Raw genomic sequence first — 21697 nt, 5'->3', positions numbered from 1 at the left:
CAAAGGCCCAGAATTCACACTCTTTATTTGTGCTCAGAGCTTATCTTCCTATGGAGGCTATGAAGCTGAATAGGAAAAACACATTTAGCCCTGTGGTTAGAAGGGAGTTGAAGGCTGTTAAGTACCTGAACATTTGATAGACTTTTGAAGTAGAATGGAAGGCAGTAAGAGGTAGCAGAACTCTACCTAAACAATTAGAAGTTTACTGTATGATTTAAAAAAATAGCATTGGTGCTAATCACATTTATAACAATTTTTTAGACTTTGTTCTATGTTTAATCCCTTCTCAAGGTCTTTGTTTTTGGTTATCATTCAGATAATATTTTTATGAAAAGTACTAGATGAAACTGTCTTTATATTTAATTTCACACTGAATGATGTCTTGGTCAGGGAGAGGGCAGAATTACTATGTCACATTATTTTCCTCTTCTTTGCTATTTTGCCATTGTCTTCTGGTCTTACAGAGAAATCTAAGGCCAACCTGATTTTTGGTTCTCTATGACTTCTCTTTTTCTTTGTCAGTTGATTGTGACAAAGAAGCTCGAAATCTAAAAGGTTCACCAGAAAAAATCTAGTTGTCACTATCTTTTCAGTAATTTTGCCCATTTTTTTTTAATTCAATTAGCCAATATATAGTACCTCATTAGTTTCTGATGTAGTGTTCAGTGATTCTGAACACTAGTTCATTAGTTGCCTGGTATTTTGTGAGCTCTTTTGAGCTAGAGATGCAGAACATTCTTTGACTTGGGAAAGTATTCATTTTCCTTTCTAAAAACCTTTGATTATTGGGGCTCCTGGCTGGCTCAGTGGGTAGAGCATGCGACTGGATCTCACATTGTGAGTTCAGATTCCATGCTGGGCATGGAGCCTACTTAAACAAAAACAAAAACAAAAACTTTGATTATGGTTTCTGTTTATTTGTTTCAGAGATAACTATTATTTGAAAGTTATTTCTCTCTTCTCTCCTTATCAGTCTTCTCTCATAGTTTCCACTACTTTGTCCTTTCCATCTCTATTATGGAAATTTCTTAAATTTGTCATCCCCATACATCTAATTAAGTATTCTACTCTTCACAACTTCTAGGAAAGATTTGAAATCTGAGTTGGCATATTTACTTTTTAAATTATTTTTCCTTTGCTTTTTCCCCTCTCTAACTTCCACTTTTGCATTTCAATTACTTCTTTTCATTCCTGTCCATGGACTTTGATTTCTCACTTCAGTGTTTTATCACATTTGTTGAGAATAATGTAGTTGATGTTTAAAATTTAACCTGTTCCTCCTTACATATTCACTTTCTGAATTACAAATGCAGAGTTTCTCTTATGCTGTGGAATGTCACATCCCCTCAGTTACTCTTCCTTGAAAAAGGAGAGGGATATATAAGTCTAGCACCTACCAAATAAACAGGATAGATAGGCACCAACAAGTAGGTACTGTAAATTGTCCTTTCAGATGTTAAAGTAAAGGACTATTTGGTGCCCATAGTTTTGAAATACTTGTTGTATCTAACAGTCATTAATGTGCCTCCTACTTAATTGAGGGGACAGGGCCCAAGGGGGACAGGGGGATCACAGGCATGGGTAATTTGACTTTGGAAAAGAATTTTTTTTTGATAATTTGAAGCCTAAGCTACAAATACCTGTGGTTCCTGAATGTAATGCTCCTAGGGCTTATGCTTGCTCACGTCTTCTGTATCTGTCTTCAAATTCCAAGATGTGTGTACTACTTTGTGTATTATAGAACCTGAAGTAGAGAGGGAAAGCCATGGGCATGTAATAGTGCTGACTGTTCTAAGTGGGTCTGTCATGGTAGTGTGGTACATAACACCAGTGTGGTACATAACACCTCTGCCTTTGCTAGCTCTGGAGAGAGCTTTTTTTTTTTTAAAGAGATTTTTTTTATTTGAGAGCCAGAGAGAGTGAGCACAGGGGGCGGGGTGGGGCAGAGGGAGAGGGAGGGAGAAAATCCCAAGCAGATTCTGTGCTGAGCAGAAAGCAGATGCAGGGCTCGATCTCACAACCCTGAGATTAGGACCTGAGCTGAAACCAAGAGTCAGACACTCAGCTGACTGAGCCACCTAGGTACCTCTGGAAAAAGCTGTTTTAGAGCACGTGTTGGAGGAGGTGGTATGACATGTGGGGGTTAGAAATCTGTTACCTGCCTACCTAGCTCTTTTGTTGTATTTCAAGCCCCATTCCTTCTTTGGGCAGGAAAGTAATGTTTGAGTCCAACAGTTCTTTGAGCTGTACAGTCCTAATTTCCAGAATTGTTAGTATCTTTGACTCTCTTTGTTTCCTTAAGTACACCAGTGAAAATACCAATGAAAAATTGGGGTGGAGGCAATGATAGAGATGAACCAGGTGTTGTTAGGTAGCCTCTGTTTTAATTTACAGCTTGGATTAAATTTTTGAAAGGAGGAAGCTGAGAGAATAGTGCAGAAAACAGCCACTAATGGAAGAATAAAGAGAGATATTGACCAAATGATTTCCAGTTCCTCAGGAAAATATGATTAATGCTGAAGTCAAATAGCCAAGGATTAAAATAATCGTAGTGTCCCTAGATCTGGAATATGTTGGGCCATTGTTTTCTAAATGACAACATGGAAGCTAAGAAGGGTTTAAGGGACTCCAGGGTCATAGAAAGGACATAGAAATGGGACTCCCAAGGGCATAGAAGAAAGCCGAGATGGTTGGAATACCGAGATGGTATAGTTCACTTTTAGATTCTATTTAGTGTTTTATTTGATTTTCTCACAAATAATTTGGTCTGTATTATATTAAAAAACAAATTTAAAGAAACCGTCAAATTTTATAATAAGGAAAAGAAGGAAAAGCTTTCATTTCATCACTTTCTTGGAGCAAATTCTTAAGCTACATTCCCCACCTGACTCAGTTTCTTCATATAAGGTAAATTAAATAATGTTTGAAAAGTGTGGTTCTAGACTTTGGCCTCATATTATAATCACCTGGATAGTGTTTCAGTGCCCAGTGCTCAGGCCACAGTGCAGACCTAGTATGACTAAGGCATTATTTTTTAAAGTTTCCCAAATAATTATAATGTGTAGCCAAAGTTGAGAACTACTCAAGTTCTTTCAAAGCATAAACTCATTTGATCTCAAATATTCTGACTTCAGTCATTTTAGAGTAGTTGAGACACTTCTAATTAGTGTGTATTGGCCTGAAATAAATGAGATCACTTGGTTCTGATGTTTCTGCCACTTGTACACTATGAGTAGGGTAGAGTCGCCCTGATAAGAAGAGAGTTTGGGGGGCGCCTGAGTGGCTCAGTGGGTTAAAGCCTCTGCCTTTGGCTCAGGTCATGATCCCAGAGTCCTGGGAGCAAACCCCACATCGGGCTCTCTGCTCGGCAGAGAGCCTGCTTCCTCCTCTCTCTCTGTCTGCCTACTTGTGATCTCTGTCTGTCAAATAAATAAATAAACAAAATCTTTTAATAAAAAAAAAAAAAGAGAGAGAGAGTTTGGTATATGGTGGAAGAAACCCTGAACCTGAGGTTAAAAGACAAGACTCATGGGGCTGGATCCCAGGACCTGAGATCATGACCTGAGCCAAAGTCAGATGCTTAACCAACTGAGCCACACAGGCACCCCATTTTTGTTTTATAAGATTTTTTTTAGCATTGTTTGCTCCAGCTCTTTGAAAAATGCCAGTGGAATTTTGATCGGAATGGCATTGAAAGAAAGTATAGATTGCTCTAGGCAGTATAGAGATTTTAACAATGTTTATTTTTCTGATCCATGAGCATGAAATGGTCTTCCCATCTTTTTATGTCTTCTTCAATTTCTTTCATGAGTGTTCTGTAGTTCCTCAAGTACAGATCCTTTACCTCTTTGGTTAGGTTTATTCCCAGGTGTCTTATGGTTCTTGGTACTATAGTAAATGGAATCGATTCTCTAATTTCCCTTTCTGTATTTTCATTGTTAGTGTATAAGAAAGCAACTGATTTCTGTACATTGACTTTGTATCCTGCCACATTACTGAATTGTTGTATGAGTTCTAGTAGTTTGGGGGTGGAGTCTTTTGGGTTTTCCATATAAAGTATCATGTCTTCTGTGAAGAGAGAGAGTTTGACTTCTTTTTTTTTTTTTTTTTAAGATTTTATTTATTTATTTAACAGAGAGAAATCACAAGTAGACGGAGAGGCAGGCAGAGAGAGAGAGAGAGAGAAGCAGGCTCCCTGCTGAGCAGAGAGCCCGATGTGGGACTCAATCCCAGGACCCTGAGATCATGACCTGATTAACCCACTGAGCCACCCAGGTGCAGAGAGTTTGACTTCTTCGGTTGCCAATTTGAATACCTTTTATTTCTCTTTGTTGTCTGATTGCTGTTGCTAGGACTTCTAATACTATGTTGAACAAGAGTGGTGAGAGTGGGCATCCTTGTTGTGTTCCTGATCTCAACGGGAAGGCTATGAGCTTTTTCCCATTGAGGATGATATTTGCTGTGGGTTTTTCATAGATAGACTTTATGAAGTTGAGGAGTGTTCCCTCTATCCCTATACTTGGAAGCGTTTTAACCAGGAATGGATGCTGGATTTTGTCAAATGTTTTTTCTGCATCAATTGAGAGGACCATGTGGTTCTTCTCTCTTTTCTTATTGATTGGTTCTGTCACATTGATTGATTTGCGAATGTTGAACCATCCTTGAAACCCAGGGATGAATCCCACCTGGTCATGATGGATAATCTTTTTAATGTGTTGTGGGATATTATTAGCTAGGATCTTGTTGAGAATCCTAGCATCCATATTCATCAGGGATATTGGTCTGAAATTCTCCTTTTTGATGGGGTCTTGGCCTGGTTTGGGGATCAGGGTAATGCTGGCTTCAGAAAAAGAGTCTGGAAGTTTTCCTTCTGCTTCAATTTTTTGAAGCAGCTTCAGGAGAATAGGTGTTATTTCTTCTTTGAAAGTTTGGTTGAATTCCCCAGGGAATCCGTCAGGTCCTGGGCTCTTGTTTTTTGGGAGGATTTTGATCGCTGCTTCAATCTCATTACTAGATATCGGTCTATTCAGGTTGTCAATTTCTTCCTGGCTCAATTTTGGAAGTTTATAGTTTTCCAGGAATGCATCCATTTCATCTAGGTTGCCAACTTACTGGCATATAACTGTGGATAATAATTTCTGATGATTGTTTCTATTTCCTTGGTGTTAATTGTGATCTCTTCCTTTTCATTCATAATGTTATTAATTTGGGCCTTCTCTCTTTTCTTTTGGATTAGTTTGGCCAATGGTTTATTGATCTTACTGATTCTTCAAAAAAAAACAAAACCCAGCTTCTAGTTTCATTGATGCATTCTACTGTTATCTCTAGTTTCTATCTCATTGATCTCTGCTCTAATCTTGATTATTTCCCTTCTTGTGTGTAGAGTTGGCTTAATTTATTGTTGATTCGCCAGTTCTTTAAGGTGTAGAGATAGCTGGTGTATTCTGGGTTTCTCAATTTTTTTGAGGGAGGCTTGAATGGCTATGTATTTCCCCCTTAGGACTGCCTTTGCTATATCTCGTAGGTTTTGGACCAAAGTGTCTTCATTCTCATTGGTTTCTGTGGATTGTTTAAGTTCTTTGATTTCCTGTTGATCCAAGCATTCTTAAGCAAGGTGGTCTTTAACTTCCAGGTGTTCGAATTCCTTCCAAACTTTTTCTTGTGGTTGAGCTCCAGTTTCAAAGCATTATGATCTGAGAATATGCAGGGAATAATCTCAGTCTTTTGGTATCTGTTGAGCCCTGATTTGTGACCCAGTATGTGATCTATTCTAGAGAAGTTTCCATGTGCACTCAAGGAGAATGAGTATTCTTTTGTTTTAGGGTGGAATGTTCTGTACATTTCTGTGAGGTCCATCTGGTCCAATGTGTCATTCAATGGTCTTGTTTCTTTATTGATTTTCTGCTTGGATGATGATCTGTTAGTGAGAGTGGCGTGTCAAGATCTCTTCTTATTAATGTATTCATATCAGTATGACTCTTTATCTTGATGAACAGTTTTCTTATGTAATTGGCTGCTGCCATATTGGGGGCATAAATATTTACAATTGTTAGATCTTCTTGGTGTATAGTCCCTTTAAGAATTATGAAGTGTCCTTCTGTATTTCTGACTGCAGTCTTTAGTTTAAAATCTAATTTATCTGATAGGGGAATCGCTACCCCAGCCTTCTTTTCAGGCCCATTGGCATGAAAGATGCTTCTCCATCCCTTCACTTTCAGTCTGGATGTATCCTTAGGTTCAGAATGGGTCTCTTATAGACAACATTTGGATGGATCCTGTCATTTTGTCCAATCTGCAACCCTGTTTCGTTTTATGGGCGCATTTAGACCATTCACATTGAGAGTGATTATTGAGAGATACGTTTTTATTGACATTGTGTTACCTGGGAAGTCTTTTGTTTCTATAGATTGTCTCTATATATTTCTGTTCAGTGATATTCTTGGGTTTTTTCCTCTTTTATAGAACCCCCCTTCATATTTCTTGCAGTGCCGGTTTGGTGGTCACATACTCTTTTAAGCCTTGCCGGTCTTGGAAACTCTTTATCTCTCCATCCATTTTGAATGTCAGTCTTGCTGGATAAAGTATTCTTGGCTGCATGTTCTTCTCATTTAGTGCCCTGAATACATCTTGCCAGCCCTTTCTGGCTTGCCAAGTTTCTGTGGACAGGTCTAATGTTATTCTGATGGCCTTTCCTCTGTATGTAAGGAATTTCTTCCCCCTAGCTGCTTTCAAGAGCTCCTGTCTAAAATTATGATTCATCATTTTCACAATCAGATGTTTCGAGGTCTTTCTAGATTCTATGATCTTGCGGGCAGGGGAGACCTTTCTGCCTCTAGTACACGAATACTGGTTCCATTCGCCAGATTGGGAAAATTTTCATGGAGAACTTGTTCAACTATATCTTCTAGTCCTCTTTCTTTCTCCTCCCCCTCACGGAATCCAGTAATTATTTATTAGCACCCACATGCACGTGCCCATGTGGAGGAAGGGGCAGAGGAAGAGAATCTCAACCAGACTCCTGGCCAAGTGGGGAGCCCAACAAGGGGAGCCTAACAGGGCGAGCCCAACAGGGGGCTCGATCTTAACACCCTGATATCGTGATCTGAGCCGAAACCAAGAGCGGGAGGCTAAACCCATCTGAGCCACCCAGGCTCCTCACACCCAAGAATGTTGGTTTTTTTTTGTTTGTTTGTTTTTTAAAGATTTTATTTATTTATTTGAGAGAGAGAGAGAGACAGTGAGAGAGAGCATGAGCGAGGAGGTCAGAGGGAGAAGCAGACTCCCCATGGAGCTGGGAGCCCGATGCGGGACTCGATCCCGGGACTCCGGGATCATGACCTGAGCCTAAGGCAGTCGTCCAACCAACTGAGCCACCCAGGCGTCCCCACCCAAGAATGTTTTTAAGAATATTTTAATATCTTCTAGTACTTCACATTCAGTTTTTCCCACTATCTAAAAAAAGATGTTCTGGCTCTTTTCTTCGAAGTGGGTCTAAGTAACATTCATGCATTGCATTTGGTGGTTATATTTCTGAAGTCTTTTAATTGAGAACTGTATCTTCCCCCTCTCTCTCTTCCCTTAAGATTTTGGGTTTTGAAGAGACCAGATCAGTTTGATTGTAGCAAGTCCCACATTCTAGATCTGGTTATTTCTTCATGTAATAGAATACTTCTTGCAATCGTTCTCATTGCTCTTTCTCCTGAATTTCCTATAAAGGAGAAATTAGGTTTAAAGATGTGTTTAGACCTAGGTTAGGCATTTTGGGTAATGATACATTGTAGATGATGACTGGCACTTCAGTTACATCACTTCAGGAGTCATAAATAAAAGGTCTCACTCTCGTTGTTACTGAGTTTGATCACCAGGTTAAACTGGTAACTATCGTAGCTTTCCATTGTGAAGTATTGTTTTCCTTTTGCAATTAGGAATTAATCTGTGGAATAATCCTTTAGCACCATGCAAATCTTCTGTTTCCCAACAATTTTCACAAGATGATTTTTAGCACCCCTTGATCATCCTTGCCTGAATGAATCACTTATTTCATTGGAGGTTGCACAATGATGATTTTAAAAATTCTTTCCTTCTGCATTTATTAACTAGCATTCTAATGTAAAGGAGAGCTTTCCCTTTCTACCAAGGATGAACCTTTCTTAAAAGAAGTAAATTCTTTGCTTCATTCTTTTTCTTTATCAGTCTTCAGAGTAAGGAGTTGATGTCATAGTTAACTCCTAAAGGTAACTTTCTAAGAAATTTTTAAAAATTATCTGAGCTATCTATTACTATGTATTTGTGGATTCTTGTTTATTCATGATATTATCATGATTTTTAGTCATTATTATTTTTAGTTCTTAAATTATCTCAAATTTGCTAAAACTGGCTTCTGGGTCCTTGTGACATGCTCCCTATTGGTCTGAGTGCTTCTTTTGCCTTCTGGTACAACATGATTTTTAAAAATTTACCATGAAGGGGACGCCTGGGTGGCTCAGTTGGTTGGACGACTGCCTTCAGCTCAGGTCATGATCCCGGAGTCCTGGGATCGAGTCCCGCATCAGGCTCCCAGCTCCACGGGGAGTCTGCTTCTCCCTCTGACCTTCTCCTCGCTCATGCTCTCTCTCACTGTCTCTCTCTCAAATAAATAAATAAAATCTTAAAAAAAAAATTTACCATGAAGATAATAATTTCTATTTTTAAAAAATATTTCTTTCTAGCTTTTTTTTTTTTTAAGGATTTTATTCATTTGTGTGTGTGAGAGAAAAAGAGAGAACACAAACAGAGGGAGGGATAGAGGAAGAAGCAGGCTCGCCATCCAGCAAGGAGCCCGATGTGGGACTTGACCCCAGCACCCCGGGATCATGATCTGAGCCAAAGGCAGACGCTTAACCTACTGAACTACCCAGGCATCCCTAGAGTATTTTGTTTTGATACTAACATATAAAAGATATTTTTCTCTTCTTTTCTTGCCAGAAGTAGCATACTGTAGTCAATGTTTTACTCCTTGTTTTTTCTTCTCTCAACAATGTATCTTGGAGATTATTCCATATCACTGCATAGAGAGCATCCTTATTCTTGCTGCATTTCATTTTTATTAGATGTACTATAATTTAATCAGGTGGACATTTGGGTAATTTCCTATCTTGCTATAGCAAACAATGCTTTAGTGAATAACCTTGTATATATGTCATCTACTGTGGGAACAGGTGTACTTGTTGGACTGGATCACTACCCAGAAGTTATATTGTTTCATTATGGTATATATAATTATAATTTTGATAGATAGTACCTAATTGCTGATGTTAGACTGCCACTAGCAATGAATGAGAGTGTCTGTTTTCCTATAACCTTGTCAGAAGAATGTATTATTAGGTTTTTGGATTTTTGTAATCTGGTGAGTGAAAAAAAATTTTTCTTACGTGTGAGGTTGAATATTTTTTCGTATGTTTAAAGTTCATTTGTATTTCCTTTTCTGTGAATTTTATGATCATATTCTATGTCCATTTTTGGGCACAATACTTTTTTTTTTTTTAAAGATTTTATTCATTCATTTGACAGACAGAGATCACAAGTAGGCAGAGAGGCAGGCAGAGATAGAGAGGAGGAAACAGGCTCTCCGCGGAGCAGACAGCCCGATGTGGGGCTCGATCCCAGGACCCTGGGATCATGACCTGAGCCGAAGGCAGAGGTTTTAACCCACTGAGCCACCCAGGCGCCCCTGGGCACAATACTTTGTCCAAATTACTGTTCTCTTTATTTTATATATATATGCACATGCATGCATACACACACACACACACACACACACATACAAACCTATGTTTTTTTTTCTATAGTATGTTTATATATGGGAGATTTGCTCTTTCTTCAGTGATACGATTGCTAATATATTTTTCTTACTTTGTCATTTTGTTTGTTGGGGTTTTGTTTTGCTTATGGTGTTTTTTGCTTTGCAGAATTCTTTGATTTCTATGTATTCAAATTTATCAGTTTTTTTAATGGCTTTGAATTTTGAGTCATGGTTAGAAAATCCTTACCAACTCCAAAGTTATAAAGATTTCTTCTGTATTTTCTTCTAATACTTGTAGGGTTTGTTACATTGAAGTTTTGGGTCCATTTGAAGTTCTGATGATATGAGGTGTAGCTCTAATTTTGTTTTTTCCCTAGGTGGCTACCTGCTCCCATTTACTGAAAAAATCAAATTTTTCCACCTTTATGAGACATTAAAATTCCATATCCATTTTCATCAGTTTGGGGGATTTTAGTCTTCTTTTGGTCTCCCATTAGTTTATGTGCCAATACTACAGAGTTTTAATTATTGGGGCATTGTGTTTTGGTATCTGATAGAATTTACCCTCTTACTACTCTTATTTTTCAGAGTTTTTTTTTTCTTTCTTTTTCTTTCCATATGAATTTTAAAGTCAATTTGTCCATTAAAAAAAAGTTAGCATTTTTTATTGGGATTATTAAATTCTAAATTATGGTGAATTGCTATTTAGAAGTCTTATTTTCTAGGAATTTGGCATGTCATTTCATTTGTTCAAGTCTTTTATATTTGGATCTTTCATTAGTGTGTTAAAAATTTCATCTTGTAGTTCTGCATTTTCTTTTTAGTTTATTCCTAAATATTTTATTTTTTATTGCTGTTATTAATTAGATTTTCCCCCACCTACTGGTGATTGATTGCATGTGTAATAAAAACTGTTGCTTTCTGTATATTTTGTACCATTCTACTTTACTGAATTTTCTTATTTTTCTTGGTTGACTTTCTAAGATGTTTGAGAATACAAATATATATCATCTGCTAATAGTGATAGTTCTATACTCTTCTTCCCATTTTTTTTTACTATTATTAATCTTGTTTCATTTAACTGATTTTATACTTTTGGCATAGTGTTTAATAACACATAATGGATATCTGTCTTCCCAACTTTTTTCTACTAAGCAAGCTGCTGACTTTAGGACTAAAAAGATATTTTGTCATGCCAAGGAAGTATTTGTATATTCCTATTTGATTTCTTAAAATTTTTTTTTTATTTTAGAGAGAGTGAGCGTGTATGTGATCTGGGGGAAGGGGCAGAAGGATAAGGAGGAAGAATCCTCTAGCAGACTCCGTGGTGAGCATGGAGCCGGACACAGGGCTTATTCCCAGGACCCTGAGATCATAACCTGAGCCAAAATCAAGAGCTAGCCACCCAACCAGCTGAGCCACCCAGGTGCCCCTATTTGATTTTTTCTTTTTTTAAATCAGGAAGTGTTGAATTTTGTCGGGTGGCTTTTAATATCTGTGGAGATATTTTTTTCTTTTTCCCTTAGTTTCCTCATAGTGATCCTTCCTTGCATTCCTAGACCAAACTCCACTTAATTTTGATGCATTATGCTTCTAATGTATGGTTGTATTCTATTTAAAGTTTGATTTAGAATCTTGCATCAATATAAGAGAGACTGATCTATAGCTTTCTGCCTGCAGTTGTATCCGCTTTTTATTTTTTGAAGATTTTATTTTTTTATCTGAGAGAGAGGGTGCTTGAGCAGGGAGCAGAGGGAGAAGCAGGTTCCTTGTGAGCAGGGAACCTGACATGGGCTCCATCCCAGGACCCTGGGATCACAACCTAGCAGAAGGCAGACACTTAACTGACTGACCCACTCAGGCACCCCTGTATCAGCTTTTAATACTCTTGTTATATTTGCTTCATAAAAAGACTTAGGAAGTTTTCTTTTTTCTTTCTCTCTCTCTCTCTCTCTCTCTTTTTTTTTTTTTTTTTTTTTGGCATGCTCTGGAATAGTTTCAGATCACTGATTTATCTGCTCTTTAAAAGGTTAATATTTTCATTAAATCTGTGTGTGGTTCTTTTGGGGGGCATACCATATTTACATAGATAAATTGAGCAAAAGCTTGAAGAAAATAGTCTCTAAGGTCCTTTTAATTTCCTTTGTTTTTGTGGTTACTTATCTCATATTTTATATATTTGGACTTTCTCCCTTTTTACTTACTAGATTAGCTAGTGGTTTAATTATTTTATTGATTTTCCTCCAATGTACCAGTTGTTAGATTGATTTATTCTGCTGTTTTTCTATTTTCTGCTTTTAGCTGTGTTTAATTCCTTCTTTTTTTTTTTTAAGATTTTATTTATTTATTTGACAGAGATCACAAGTAGGCAGAGAGGCAGGCAGAGAGAAAGGAAGGGAAGCAGGCTTCCCGCTGAGCAGAGAGCCCAATGGGGGGGTGGTGTGGGGGGGTCGCTGGATCCCAGGACCCCAGGATCATGACCTGAGTCAAAGGCAGAGGCTTTAACCCACTGAGCCACCCAGGTTCCCTAATTCCTTCATTTTGATTTCTTTGAGTTCACCTTCCTGGTTTTTTCCCTGACTTTTTGAGTTAGATGTGGAGTCAGATTTCTTTCTTTCTTTTTTTTTTTTTTGGTCCCTTTTCCCTGATTCGTACATATTTATGAATTTTCTTCTTTACTGGTTCAGCTATATTCTTTAGGTTCTAATATGTCACATTTTCCTTATTTAGGCATTTTCTAGAAATGTTGCAGTATTGATTTCGTTTTTAGCCAAAGTCCAAGGGTTTTGTTGTTGTTTTAAAGGCCTTCATTATTTTATTTTATTTTATTTTTATGTTTATAATTTCATTAAGTGCATTGTCATCAGGATATTATCCCACTGTTACTTTTGGATTTATCAAGGTTTTTTTTTTGTTTTTTTTTTTAATTCTAGTATAGTTAGCATACAGTGTTACATTTGTTTCAGGTATATAATGTAGTGGTTCAGCAATTCCATGTATTACTCATTGCTCATCAAGATAAGTGTACTTTTAATCCCCTACTCTATAGGGATTTTCTTTGGCCTCTCTTAAGGTCAGTTTTTGTTAACGTTCCATGGAGACTTAAAAAGATGGCTTTTTCTTAAAATAAAAAATAATTAAGTCATAGTTTTTTCTCTAATAATTATTAATATGTAATACATATATCCATCTAAAATTTTGAGATTATAAAATCAATATTTGGTGATAATGTAAAACCATAACAGCCAAGTTGAAGATGTTGTACACTGATATTACCTTAAGTGAGAATTTTTTCTGAAGCACGACAAAGTTAAGCAGTATCCATGCAAAATTCTTATGTATACCATAAAGAATACTTAGAAAAACAACAAAAAAATTTTTTTAAAGATTTTATTTATTTATTTGACAGACAGAGATCACAGGTAGACAGAGAGGCAGGCAGAGAGAGAAGGAAGCAGGCTCCCCGCTGAGCAGAGAGCCCGATGCTGGGTTTGATCCCAGGACCCTGGGATCATGACCTGAGCTGAAGGCAGAGGCTTTAACCCACTGAGCCACCCAGACGCCCCTAGAAAAACAAAATTTAATGAAAAATAAAATGTATAGATATATGTATAAAATAGGAAAAAAACTTAAATCTATACTTAATGGAGTTTAAGATGAATTTTGAAATTATGTTAGAACAAGTCTTACATTTAGCATGTATACAAAATATTTTGGTTTTGGCTTCAAGTAGCTGCAAAACAGTGTGATAGATGCTATCAATTCATTTTAATTTGACAGATATAAAAGTGGAAGTAAAAGGAGGAGGGCTCTAAGGCTTTTTGTCCCAGTTTCATAATTCTTAAGTGAAGCTGGTATATGTCCCTGAGTTCTGCTTCCATACTCTTTGAGATGCTTGTTGAATAGTGGTTTAATCTCAGAAAAAAGATATATTTTGTAGAGTTAATGAAAACTCTGTTTTAATATCCTCTAAAGATGTGTAAGTTGACTTGATGATAACTTGTGATATTTGTATTGACTTCGATTACAAAGACGTCACTTCTGAAATTTCTAATTTCTATATAATACTGAAAATTTATTTTCCTCTCTCACTCTTTATTAGAATTTTTATTTGGCCGCTGCCTTGAAATACCAACCCTAAAAATGCCAGCTTGTTTGGACTTAGAAGATGACATGGATAAATGATAAAAATTAAAGACCTTTTGGTGAGTGAAATCTTATGTAAAAGAGTGGTTAAGGTTCAGCTTATTTCCATACTACAGAATGACTTTACCAAAGTTACACTGCAGATAAAAAACTGTTTCCTTCATCATCTGGCATTTTGTCAAAGGAGAAAATGGTCCTTCAGCCTATTAATGGGAGGCATCTTTATGTTTAATGAAGCCCAAAATTCACTAAGTTTGAGGTTTGAGTACCTTCTGTTCCTCTGGGGTTGAGACCTTGATCTCTTTTTCTTTCTCTTAGAGAGCCCACAGACCTGTCAGGAGGCACATCATAATTTTTTTTTTAAAGATTATTTATTTGTGAGTGAGAGAGCACAAGTGGGTAGGGCAGAGGGAGAGAGAATCTCAAGCAGACCCCACACTCAGTGAGGATTCCCATGCAGGGCTCCATCTCGTGACCCTGAGATCGTGACCTGAGGCAAAATCAAGAGTCAGACACTCTACTGATGGAGCCACCAGGCATCCTGGTACATCACAACATTTAAATGCATTTTACTTTATTTTATTTTTTAAGATTTTATTCATTTATTTGACAGAGATCACAAGTAGGTAGAGAGGCAGGCAGAGAGAGAGAGAGGAGGAAACAGGTTCCCTCTCCCTCTCTTTGCACAGAGCCTGATTAGGGACTCGATCCCAGGACCCTGAGATCATGACCTGAGCCGAAGGCAGAGGCTTAACCCACTGAGCCACCCAGGTGCCCCGAAATGCATTTTACATATCTGGTCTCCTTTAGCACTATACCAAACCCAGCATAGTTTACCCAGACCTAGTGTTGGACTAGTCAGTTATGTGAGTCATAGAAATTGAAAAGTGGTGCCTGAGCCTTATACAGTTAAAATGTTTCATTTAGCCTGCAGAGTATTTTCCAAAATGTAAAACTGTTTTAAAATCTGGAGACTTCACTGAATAGATTTTAGTCTTTTCCTAAAATTCAGAACATCTACTAGTGCTGGGCCTGGCACAAGGCCTCCCAATCTTCCAAAATTAAAGTAATAAGCTGGAGCAGAGCAGTGACTACTTAGCGTAGATGGTATGTGAATTTTCTATTGCCCAAATCATTCATACAGTATGTGCAAATGCATTTAATATCCAGTGTTCTTCTCTTATTTTATCTGCCTGACCCTGTGAGTATGTGAGTTTGTGATTTCTGATATAGATCATCTTTTGTTCAGATGGCAGTCAAGTTGATAATCTGAAAGGCGTGTGACAGTCTTTTCTCATTATTCAACTACCTACACCAGCCCTTTCTCTTCAGATTTAAATGTAAATCTGGTGTATATTAGCTGGTTATATGTATAATACATATGTTATATAAATTTATATACTTATAAGTAATATAAACTTACACATTTACAAATATATATGTTTAAATATATTTATTTATTTTTAATCCTACTGTGATTTGGAACATGTTCATAAGTAAGCTTCTAAGCCTTCCCAATGTCTGGTAGAGTTTTACCTTGGAGCAGGGCTGTGTTGCTGGTATGCTTGCTTTTTTCTTTTCTTTCTTTCTTTTTTAATTTTTATTATGAAAAATTTCAAACATTTTATTTATTTAAAAAAAATTTTTTTAAAGATTGTGTTTATTATTTATTTGACAGACAGAGATCACAAGTAGGCAGAGAAGCAGGCAGAGAGAGAGGAAGGGAAGCAGGCTCACTGCTAAGCAGAGAGCCCAATGCGGGGCTCGATCCCAGGACCCTGGGATCGTGACCTGAGCCAAAGGCAGAGGCTTTAACCCACTGAGCCACCCAGGTGCCCCGAAAAATTTCAAACATTTTATAAAGTTATATTACAAACAAAAGTATAAGGAACATCTATATACCCATCATCTATATTTAACCTTTATTAACCTTTTGCCATATTTGCTTAATCTGTTTTTCTCCTCAATATATATATATTTTTAAAGATTTTATTTATTTGAGAGAGAAAGAGTGAGAGTGAGCGAGAGAGCAGGAGGAGGAGCAGAGGGAGAGGGACAAGCAGGCTCCCTGCTAAACATGGATCCAGACATGGGGCTCCATCCAGGACCCTGAGATCATGACTCAAGCTGAAGTCAGACATGTAACTGATGGAGCCCCACAGATGCCCCCCCTTAATTATTTTAAAGTAAATTATAAGCATATGACATTTTACCCCCCAGAGTGTTTCAATATGCATCTCTTTAACAGTAAAAACATTGTCCATAACCCCATTATTGTCACACCTAACAAAATTAGCAGTAATTCCCCAGGGTACCTGGGTGGCTGTGTCAGTTAAGTATCTGAGACTTGATTTCAGCTCAGGTCATAATCTCAGGGTTAAGAGACTGAGCCCTTTGTCAGGCACTGTGCTCAGTGGGGAGTGTACTTGAGATTCTTTCTCTTTCCCTTTCCCTTTCCCTTTGCCACTCCCCCTGCGCTTGTACGCGCTCTCTTTCTCTCTCTCTCTCTCTCTCTCTCTCAAAGTGAATGGATGGATGGGTGAATCTTTTTTACTTTTATTTACTTTTTAAAAGATTTTTATTTATTTATTTGACAGAGAGATCACAAGTGGGCAGAGAGGCAGGCAGAGAGAAAGGAAGGGAAGCAGGCTCCCTGCTGAGCAGAGAGCCCAATGTGGGGCTGGATCCCAGAACTCTGGGATCATGACTTGAGCCAAAGGCAGAGACTTTAACCCACTGAGCCACCCAGGCAATCCCAGGACCTCGAGACCATGACCCGAGCCAAAGGCAGAGGTTCAACCCACTGAGCCACCCAGGCATCCCATGTTTTGTTTTGTTTTGTTTTATAACAAATAAAAGACCATACACTGCTTTTTTTTTTTTTTTAAGATTTTTATTTATTTATTTATTTGACAGAGAGAGATCACAAGTAGGCAGAGAGAGAGAGAGAGGAAGAAGCAGGCTCCCTGCTGAGCAGAGAGCCCGATGCGGGGCTCGATCCCAGGACCCTGAGATCATGACCTGAGCCGAAGGCAGCGGCTTTACCCACTGAGCCACCCAGGCGCCCCCATACACTGCTTTTGATTTTTAAGTCTTTTAAATCTCTTTTAACATAGAATATTTTCACGCACCTTTTTCTTCTTTCATGACCATTTACTTACTGAAGAGGCCAAGCCCATTATGCTCTAGAAATCCTACCCTCTAGATTTGTCTGAATACTTCTTCACAGAGTTATTTAAGTTCTTGTCTCTCTCCTGTATAAAGACTTGTTAGAGTCAGGTTAAACATTTTTGACAGGAATATTTCTTTCTTTCTTTCTTTTTTTTTTTTAGATTTTATTTATTTGAGAGAGAGTGTGCATGGGGGGCTGGTCAGAGGGAGAAGTAGACTCTCCGCTGAGCAAAGAGCCTGATGTGAGACTCAATCCTGGGACTCCAGGATCATGACCTGAGCCCAAGGCAGTTGCTTAACCAACTGAGCCTCCCAGGTGCCCCTGCAGGAATATTTCATGGGTAATACTGTGCAATTAATATTGTACATAGTTTCTGGGTTTTTTTCTGTTAGTGATGTGGTTTGGGCATTGTGTTTAGGTGATGACAGCCAGAGCCACCCACTGTGAAGTTAGTTTTCCCTTTGCCAAGCAGCAAATCTCTAGAATGATACTTTGACATCATGTGAATATCCAGTTAGTTCTCTGTCAACTTTTCACATATTGTTTTTACTCTTATTAATGATCCTTTTCTGAATTACTTTATTAGAGATCACAAAATTGTGATTTTTCTAATGCCATTTTTATATTTAAGTTCATTTTTTTTTTTTAATAAAAAAGAGCTTTCCTGGGGCGCCTAGGTGGCTCAGTGGGTTGGGGCCTCTGCCTTTGGTTCAGGTCATGATCTCAGGGTCCTGGGATCGAGCCCCGCATCGGGCTCTCTGCTCAGCGGGGAGCCTGCTTCCCTTCCTCTCTCTGCCTGCCTCTCTGCCTACTTGTGATCTCTGTCAAATAAATAAAATCTTAAAAAAAAAAAAAGAGCTTTCCTTTATCAACTGGAGCTGTTTGGCTATCCTGAAATATTACCCTGAAATGATTTAGTTTGGGAATCTACTTCATTCTGCCTTGGAAAGTTTTGCATGTCCCCAGTGACTTCTACCATATTTGGAAAATAGGAAAAGAAAATTAACTAGTGATCTTACCAGCCTACCACAATCAAACCTCTTGTATTTTAGTGGATTTTTTTTTTCAGCCCTTTTTTCTTATCCATCTTTTAAAAAATACATAGTTGTAATTACAGTTTATGTATAGAATGTTTTGAAATTAGAAGAGTTATGTGAGGTTCTTATGCTTCCATGTCATCCTCACTTACCAGAGATGCTAAAAAATTAATGTTCACTCACTTTTGGGTTAAGAATGTGATCTTCAGTCCCACAGCTAATGGAGGAAATGGCCACATGGTGTGAACTTCAGTACAGGTACTCTTTGGTAGACAACATAACTGAAAATAGCAGATAATGGGACTTCTCTAGATCTAAAAGTTAAAAAGTAATTTAGTTCTGTCCTGGATGCAGTTGTTTCCCTCCATAAACATATGTTAACCACTTATTTTCCTTGCCTAAAAGTATTTTTAAATGTTTTTGTTTGTTTTGTTCCTGAGTTATTATTTTTAGCCATAGTACTATTAATAACCCTTTAAAAGTTTTTTTTATTTAATTTTTTAAAAAATTTTATTTATTTAGGGGCGCCTGGGGTGGCTCAGTGGGTTAAAGCCTCTGCCTTCAGCTCAGGTCATAATCGCAGAGTCCTGGGATTGAGCCCCACATCGGGCTCCCTGCTCCGCGGGAAGCCTGCTTTCTCCCTCTCCCACCCCCACACCTTATGTTCCCTCTCTCGCTGTCTCTCTGTCAAATAAATAAATTAAATCTTTTTTTTTCTCTGTCAAATAAATAAATTAAATCTTTAAAAAAAAAGATTTAATTTATTTATTTGACAGAGAGAGAGACATAGTGAGAAAGGGAACACAAGCAGGGGGAGTGGGAGAGGGAGAAAGCAGGCTTCCCGCGGAGCAGGGAGCCCTATGTGGGGCTCAATCCCAGGACCTTGGGATCACGACCTGAGCTGAAGGCAGGCACTTAATGACTGAGCCACCCAGGCTCCCCTCAAGACTTTAGGATTTTAGGTAGTCCTCTGGATGTTTTTAGTTGGATCAGGTTGTGCTTTTCAGATTAGAGAAAGAGAATGGCTCTAAAATCATTGGCTCCACTGAAACTTTTGTCATGACAGGAATAAGGGGAGCCTTGGGGAGCCCCTTGCTATCTAGGGTCAGTTAAAAGTTTATATAAATTAATTCTTGGGGTGCCTGGGTGGCTCAGACTGTTATGCATCTGCCTTTGGCTCAGGTCATGATCTCAGGGTCCTGGAATTGAGCCTAGCTTCAGCCTCCCTGCTCAGCTGGGAATCTGCTTCTCTCTCCCCACTCCTGCTCTCTCTGTCTCTCACTCTCTCAAATAACTAAATAAAATCTTTTTAAAAAATTCTCTAAATATAACTTGTTTTATTTTCTTGTGATCTCTTGTTCCCTCCTCCCCATATTGTAGGCCTACCAAATGGTAACCTATGACATAATAGACATAAACATTATAATAAAAGGAACTTTCTTTAAAACTGCTAAATTTTTATTTCAGGTATTTCTTTAAAGATTATTTATTTAGGGACGCCTGGGTGGCTCAGTTGGTTAAGCAGCTGCCTTCGGCTCAGGTCATGATCCCAGCGTCCTGGGATCGAGTCCCACATCGGGCTCCTTGCTGGGCAGGGAGCCTGCTTCTCCCTCTGCCTCTGTCTGCCATTCTGTCTGCCTGTGCTCGCTTGCTCTCCCTCTCTCTCTCTCTGACAAATAAATAAAATCTTAAAAAAAAAAAAAAAATTATTTATTTATTTATTTTTGAGAGAGAAGGAGCGAGAGCAAGCACAAGCAGGGGTTGGGGCAGAGGGAGAAGCAGACTCCCTGCTGAGTAGGCGCCCTATTTTTAAGAGTTAATTATTATAGACTATCTTAGTTTATCCTCTCTGTAATTTCTTAATTTTTTATATGTGCTTTCTTATTACTGGCAAATAAATTACAGTTTTCGTGGAACAGTGGATTATACATTGTTGATTCTATAATTATGCATTGTAATACCCTTTTTATATCTTCTTTTTTTAAAGGTTTTCTTATTCTCCATTTGGCATATGCTACTGGAATAATATTCACCATGGTTTTGGATGACCTTCCAAACTTAGAAGACATCTATACTTCCTTGTGTTCATCAACAATGGAAGACTCAGAGATGGATTTTGATTCTGGATTAGAAGATGATGACACAAAAAGTGATAGTATTTTGGAGGATTCCACAATCTTTGTGGCATTCAAAGGAAATATAGATGATAAAGACTTCAAATGGAAATTGGACACAATATTGGAGAATGTGCCTAATTTGTTACACATGGGTAATTTGCTTTATTATTTTCTTCTTTTTGTTATTCTTTTTTAAAAGTATTTGCTCCTCCATGATTATCTTGAGTTTTATGGAGTAAAACTGTTATACTGGATTGAAAAGCTGATTATAAGTGCAGGATTTTAAGTAACATATAAAATTATATTAGTTTCAGATATACAACATACCATTCCATATTTGTATGTATTATGAAATGATCGCCACAATAAATCTAGTAACATCTGTCACCATACATAGTTATAATTTTGTTTTCTTGTGATGAGAACTTTTAAGATATACTGTCTTAGCAATTTACATATATGGAATAAAGTATTGTTAATCATAGTCACTATGCTCTACATTACATCCCTGTGACAATAACTGGAACTTTGTACCTTTTGACCTCCTTCACCCATTTTACCCACTCCCCTCACCTCCCTGACCTCTGTCAACCACCAGTCTGTTCCCTGTATCTATGAGCTTGGTGTTTTTTTGTTTTTGTTTTTGTTTTTTAAGATTCCACATATTATATTTTACTTTGTCTGCTTATTTCACTTAGCGTAATGCCCTGAGGGTCCATCCATGTTTGTTTTAAATGGCAAGATTCTTCTTTATGGCTGAATAATAGTCCATTTTCTATATTTACACCACATTTTCTTTGTTCATTGATCCATCCACAGACACTTAAGTTGTTTCCATATCTTTGTTTTTATAAATAATGCTGCAGTGAACATGGGGGTGCAACTGTCTTTTTGAGTTATTGTTTTTGTTTTCTTCAGATAAATATTCAGAAGTAAGATTGCTGGATCATGTGATAGTTTTATTTTTAATTTTTTGAGGAACCTCCATACTGTTTTCCAGAGTAGCAGCACCAGTTTGCATTCTCACCAAAACTCTCTTTAACCTCACCAACACTTGTTTTGTTTGTTGGTCACTAATAGCCATTCCAACAGATATAAGGTGGTATCTCATTGTGGTTTTGATTTGCATTTCCCTGATGATAAGTGATGTTGGTCACCTTCCCTGTACCTGTTAGTCGTCCTTGCTCTGTGGAAGCTTTTTAGTTTGATGTGGTTCCACTTATTAGTTTTTGTTTTTATTTCCTTTGCTTTTTTGTGTGCCATTGAAAAAACTTGTCACGACCAATGTCAAGGAACTTACCACCTGTGTTTTCTTCTAGTTTAATGTTTCAGATTTTATATCAAGTCTTTAATCCATTTTGAGTTAACTTTTGTGTATGGTGTAAAGGTAGTGGTCCAGTTTCATTCCTTTGCAAATGGCTGTCTAGTTTTCCCAGCAACACTT

The 21697-nt window shown here is 37.7% G+C and overlaps 1 protein-coding gene across 10 annotated transcripts in view; it reads left to right on the top strand.

The window, feature by feature from the left end:
- NCOA6 (nuclear receptor coactivator 6) overlaps positions 1 to 21697 on the top strand; it is a 102647-nt gene that overhangs the window by 28304 nt on the left and 52646 nt on the right. For 9 of the 10 annotated variants that reach the window (XM_004746578.3, XM_004746583.3, XM_004746582.3 and 6 more), the window contains 2 exons: positions 13884 to 13986; positions 20124 to 20405. In XM_004746578.3, coding sequence (XP_004746635.1) covers positions 20171 to 20405 — 235 coding nt within the window. In that variant the 5' untranslated portion in view covers positions 13884 to 13986; positions 20124 to 20170. The remainder of the gene's footprint in view (positions 1 to 13883; positions 13987 to 20123; positions 20406 to 21697) is intronic. The other variant, XM_004746579.3, reaches the window with a different exon arrangement.

Source organism: Mustela putorius, unplaced genomic scaffold, assembly GCF_011764305.1.
Source record: "Mustela putorius furo isolate JIRA1106 unplaced genomic scaffold, ASM1176430v1.1 tig00000743_pilon_pilon_pilon, whole genome shotgun sequence".
Classification (NCBI taxonomy): Eukaryota; Metazoa; Chordata; class Mammalia; order Carnivora; family Mustelidae; genus Mustela; species Mustela putorius.
This window is presented reverse-complemented; position numbering and strand designations above follow the sequence as displayed.